At 42.7% G+C, this 6,000-nt stretch overlaps 1 protein-coding gene across 7 annotated transcripts in view; it reads left to right on the forward strand.

Annotated features, from left to right (window-relative positions):
- The window catches only part of LOC124040436 (kinesin-like protein KIF16B), a 58,023-nt gene extending 52,361 nt beyond the window's left edge, over window positions 1-5,662 (forward strand). For all 7 annotated transcript variants that reach the window (XM_046357633.1, XM_046357636.1, XM_046357635.1 and 4 more), the window contains 4 exons: window positions 3,626-3,850; window positions 3,955-4,084; window positions 4,194-4,359; window positions 4,551-5,662. In XM_046357633.1, the coding sequence (XP_046213589.1) occupies window positions 3,626-3,850; window positions 3,955-4,084; window positions 4,194-4,359; window positions 4,551-4,837 (808 nt within the window). In that variant the 3' untranslated portion in view covers window positions 4,838-5,662. The remainder of the gene's footprint in view (window positions 1-3,625; window positions 3,851-3,954; window positions 4,085-4,193; window positions 4,360-4,550) is intronic.
- Window positions 5,663-6,000: the final 338 nt, after the last annotated feature.

Raw genomic sequence — 6,000 nt, forward strand, 5'->3', positions numbered from 1 at the left:
TTGTCCTCTAGCCTAGTGGAAACCAAAGGAGAGGACCACTGTGCTCAGGTCTTGTCCTCTAGCCTAGTGGAAACCAAAGGAGAGGACCACTGTGCTCAGGTCTTATCCTCTAGCCTAGTGGAAACCAAAGGAGAGGACCACTGTGCTCAGGTCTTGTCCTCTAGCCTAGTGGAAACCAAAGGAGAGGACCACTGTGCTCAGGTCTTGTCCTCTAGCCTAGTGGAAACACAAGTGTGCTTGGAGCCATCAGTTGGTCACGATCGATTGCAAATCAGTCGCACTTGAATTTTTATTGTATTTTGTAAAGTAGGTTAGCACTTGAATATAAGTAGGTTAATGTCTTTGCGTGGTCTACTAAGATGCAGGTTTGCATTTCTTGTCCTGAATCTTGTCCTGGAGGCAGCTTTGCACAGCATGGTCACTATCTGCCACAGCCATAAAGTTGTGGTTTGATTTTCAACCCTGCCTTAACCACACTGCTAACCCTAATGCCTAACCCTTACTTTAAAGTGGAACTGACAGCGTTTTAGCAACATGAAAATGATTGAAATCTGTTCATATACACCACAGGAGGCTAATTGAGGACGGGCTCGCGGTAATGAGTGGAGCAGAATCACTGGAATGGTATCAAATTCATCAGTGTTTCCAGGTGTTTGATGCCATTCCATCTGCTCCGTTCCGGACATTATTGTGAGCCGTGCTCCCCTCAGCAGCCTCCACTGATATACACCCTCAGGGAGAATGTCACTTATTATTTTGTTTACATTTTCTAACAATCGAGCACTTAGATATGGTCGTTTTCATGACTTCAAAGAATGTTTTGGGATGATGTATATTAAGTTTGAGAATTCTCTAGAATAAATAAAATAGATGTTTAGACAATTAATAGACACTGCAGTAAGTAAAACGTAATAAAAACAAGTCGATGTAGACCAGTGCGCCATAGCCAATCAGTGCTACACTAGGCCTATATGCAAATAAGGCGTTTGCCACACGGCCCTGCCATCATTCACTTTGAACTGGTCTATGGGTATACAGACAGACACTCACTATGAACTGGTCTATGGGTATACAGACAGACACTCACTATGAACTGGTCTATGGGTAGACAGACAGACGGTCAGTCACTCACTTTGAACTGGTCTATGGGTATACAGACTGACACTCACTTTGAACTGGTCTATGGGTATACAGACAGACACTCACTTTGAACTGGTCTATGGGTGTACAGACAGTCAGACAGTCACTTTGAACTGGTCTATGGGTGTACAGACAGTCAGACAGTCACTTTGAACTGGTCTATGGGTGTACAGACAGTCAGACAGTCACTTTGAACTGGTCTATGGGTGTACAGACAGTCAGACAGTCACTTTGAACTGGTCTATGGGTATACAGACAGACAGTCACTTTGAACTGGTCTATGGGTATACAGACAGACAGTCACTTTGAACTGGTCTATGGGTATACAGACAGACAGTCACTTTGAACTGGTCTATGGGTAGACAGACAGACAGTCACTTTGAACTGGTCTATGGGTAGACAGACAGTCAGACAGTCACTTTGAACTGGTCTATGGGTGTACAGACAGTCAGACAGTCACTTTGAACTGGTCTATGGGTGTACAGACAGACAGTCAGACGGTCACTCACTCATCCAATGACATGACATTCTCCCAGCAGCTAGCTAGCTGAGGTTGGGCTCTGTTTTGTTTTTGCTTGTTAAATAAATAAGAGCGTCTGCTAAATGACTTAAATGTAAATGTAAATAGCTAGCAACATAAATAGATACGCCCAGGGGTGTCAAATCTCAATATTGAAAAAAAAATACTACAACAAATTTGTGGGTCAGACATATCCGATTTGTTTTTTTACAACAAAAAAACTGCAACACTTTCTAGCCATTGTTTTATTAGAAAAATATGGCCCTTATACTTATGTGGATACCTGCTCGTCGTTCTTATGCTGACGTTGCTTCCAGAGGCAGTTTGGAACTCTGTAGCGAGTGATCAACCGGGGAGACAAATTTTTGCGCGCTTCTGCACTCTGGTGTCATTCTGTGAGCTTGTGTGGCTGACCACTCCCTGATTTTTAAACTTTTTTTTTCTTCTCCTGGACGTATACACTTCGCAATAAAAGCACTTACAGTTGACGGGGCAGCTCTAGCAGGGCAGACATTTGACTAATTGACTTGTTGGAAAGGTGGCATCCTACCACGGTGCCATGTTGAAAGTCGCTGAGCTTTTCAAAAAGACAATTCTACTGTCACTGTTTGTCTATGGAGATTGCATGGCAGTGTGCTCTGTTTTTATACACCTGTTAGCAGCGGTTGTGGCTGAAAACACTCATTTGAAGGGGTGTCCACATATTTGTGGATATATAGATGATATAGTGTATCTACTGTACATATGATGCTGAATATAGCATTTTAACATATTAAAACAAGAGGTAAATTATATTTGTCCAGCCTTTGCTGCTTAAATGCTGATACCCTAATCAAAATCTATTTAATGAGTCCAGATAACTAAAATGTAACTAGGGTGTTTTAACATTTTAAACTTAAAACATGATATTAATATATAAATGTTTTTATACAATTTTTAAACTTTTGCATTGCATTTGCTCGCCTGTGCAGTTGCTGTATGGTGCACTCAAAATGTATTGAGTAGTCAGCCCAGGCTACTGCTGTATGGTGTACTCCAAATGTATTGAGTAGTCAGCCCAGGCTACTGCTGTATGGTGTACTCCAAATGTATTGAGTAGTCAGCCCAGGCTACTGCTGTATGGTGTACTCCAAATGTACTGAGTAGTCAGCCCAGGCTACTGCTGTATGGTGTACTCAATGTACTGAGTAGTCAGCCCAGGCTACTGCTGTATGGTGCACTCAAAATGTATTGAGTAGTCAGCCCAGGCTACTGCTGTATGGTTCACTCAAAATGTATTGAGTAGTCAGCCCAGGCTACTGCTGTATGGTGTAGGCCAGTTGAGAACAAGTTCTCATTTAAAACTGCGACCTGGCCAAGATGATAAACTACGTAAGTCGGTGAGAAACAAATTATTATTTGGAAAGACTGCTTACCCCGGCCAAACCCTGACTTGGACGACACTGGGCCAATTGTGCGCCGCCCTATGGGTCTCCCAATCATGTCCGTTTGTGATACAGCCTGGAATCGAACCAGGGTCTGTAGTGACTCCTCTAGCACTGAGATGCAAGTGCCTTAGACTGCTGCTGGGAGCCAATGCCTTACTGTACGTCATGGGATTTATTTGTCAAATAAACTATTTTTAAAACTTAAAGTTGGTTTTGAAACAATACTGGGAATCTTATATTTTCACTGATATTATGATTGTCTGTTTTGTTTCAAATCTGTGTATTAGTTAAAATGCTGTCAGTTCCACTTTGATTTGATTTAAATTGAGACTAAAGAGCAACATTTTTGTTCTCATGAATTGTTGGCCGATTTTTTTTTTGACTTTGCAGCTGGCTTATCGAGCATAAATCGCTCAGTTCTGCCTCCAGGACAAGATTCATAACGACAAACGGCAGCCTGCTACTAAGGCATGTTGCTTGAATAATATAAATAAATTTGATCAAATCTTCAATTACACCCTCTGCTGTACCTCCACAGCCAGACCCTCACCCAGGCCCTCACCCAGACCCTGCTAGGTGTGTTGTCCCCTGGGGACCAGCGAGTGGCTCACCACCCCTTCCTGAAGGAGGACCTGATGGCGCTGTCTCTGGACTGGAAGGCCCAGGTACCTGACCTGCTGTTGGATGCTGGGCTCAGGCTGTCTGGTCACTTCCACAAGACCCTAGCTGACCTGGTGTATATTCTGCACGGCAACATGGACAGGTAGCGGGATTGTAGTATTTGTTTTGTTCTTGAAAAGGATAGCTCATGGCACAAAATAACTGAAGACAGACAAAACGATTGAGTTATATTTTACATCTTTTCAGAGAGAAGCCTAGTCTGGGAGATGTCAGACTGCTGCTCTACACTACCGTTGGTGTGACAACGACCCCTGACCCCAGACCTGACCCCTGGGCCCAGCTCTTCCTCACAGAGACACACCTGGGACTGGTGCAGGTAACTATGTTTTAATATGTATTTATTCATTTATGCAGGAAGATGCCGTGCACTCACTCTCACTGTGACATTTTGTCAGATTCATCCATCCCTTTCTTCCTTCATGCAGGAGAATGCAGTGTTCCACCCTGCTCCGCGCCACCTCCCCCTGCTGTCCCGACAAGCACAGTTCCAGGGGGTGTCCCTTCGGTGCCGCTCTGACATCCGCTGTTTGATGGTCGGAGATTGGGCTGGGAGCTCCCCCGCTGTGGGGGGAGATGGAGCTGGTGATGAAGGTATTTGTTTCTTTATTTTTTTGGTCAATAAAAAAAAAAATCAACCACATGTTGATGCAGTCCATTTAAACTTGAGGAAAAAACTAGAAATGTGTTAGTTTTTACCAATTTAAATTATTTAGAGCATAAATAGTGTGCAACTTTTAAAAATTTTGAACACAAAGTTTAACATATTTCGATTGTTGTCGTAGGCGGGGCAATTAGACTGGACATCATCCTGTCTCGGAACCGGAGGACCAGGGGAGAGCGGTGGGACAGGCCTAGAGAACAGCCTGGAAGAAGTGCTGCTGCTGTGAGGACGGTAGGAAGGGTGGCTGAAGCTGCTATCCTGTATGCTGACTCTAATTCATGTCCTTCGCCGCATCAGCAGGCTGAAGTGTGGAAATTAAATTTCAGCTGCTCGTCGGAGGCCGCCTGTCTGATTAATCACTTGTCAAACGTCTCAATGGTCACTGATCAAGGACTGGACAGACCGTAATGGAACTAGAGCTTAGACAGGACCGGACTGGACAGAAGAACTGGTACCTAATCCTCATTGAGAGGAAGTCGAGGTGGCAGTACAGTCCATCTCAAAACATCAAAGATGGAGAATGTTTCTACTTTGGCACAACTAAAGGCCACTTTCCCCAAACACAGACTAAGATGAGTCCATGGACTTATAAAAGCTTAAAAGACAATCTCCTTGTACTTGAACTTTCATCCAGGACTCTGGTGAATCTGTGTCCAGGAAACAGGCCCGTAGAGTACATGAATATATATGACTGTGTTTTGTTGTTCAACGTTTCCATGCACTGATTTCTATGAAATATTCATATCCTATTTTCCACGTCTTTCTGAAGTGCACTTTATTTTTTGGTCTGCTGTTTTCCATGTTGTGGTTTGGCTGTTTTTTCATTCACTGTTCCTGTTTACACTGTCGCGGGACCCCAGGACACTTCATTAGACAGAATATAGGCCATTCTTTTTAAGGATAGACATGCAAAAGGGAACAAATAATTGCAGGCTATGCCTTTTTTTTAAGCATATTTGCACTTCTGACCACACAAAAGACATGTGTTTTTCCTCAAATATTTGTAATGTTTGTGTTTTATGGACATATGTAAACATTTTTGTCTTTAAATTACTTTATGCCAAATAATATTATGCAATCTAATTCATTATATTTGAATTACTTGGTAGGTTCAGACACTTGTGTGTTTAAAAATACGTGTGTTTAAAATGGTCATGTTTACGATGCTGCAGGTGGAAAAGATGTGTTTTTGTTTAGGTTTGTCAAGCATTAAAAGTTATACAACTTCTCTTAGTCTGTCAGTCAATCGTTTATAGTAGACTAGTCAATGGTTTATGGTAGACTAGTCAATGGTGTATGGTAGACTAGTCAATGGTGTATGGTAGACTAGTCAATGGTGTATGGTAGACTAGTCAATGGTGTATGGTAGACTAGTCAATGGTGTATGGTAGACTAGTCAATGGTGTATGGTAGACTAGTCAATGGTGTATGGTTGAACCTTCAGAATGTAGCTTCATCTGCTCTTTCATTCTGATTCTTCTCAGTTTCTATTTCTTCCGCTCGCTCGCTGTGTGTCTGTCTCTGTGGTTAAAGATCAGAATTGGGCAGCCTATGTGGTAACTCTGTCAGTA

Source organism: Oncorhynchus gorbuscha, linkage group LG07 (genome assembly GCF_021184085.1).
Source record: "Oncorhynchus gorbuscha isolate QuinsamMale2020 ecotype Even-year linkage group LG07, OgorEven_v1.0, whole genome shotgun sequence".
Lineage (NCBI taxonomy): Eukaryota > Metazoa > Chordata > Actinopteri > Salmoniformes > Salmonidae > Oncorhynchus > Oncorhynchus gorbuscha.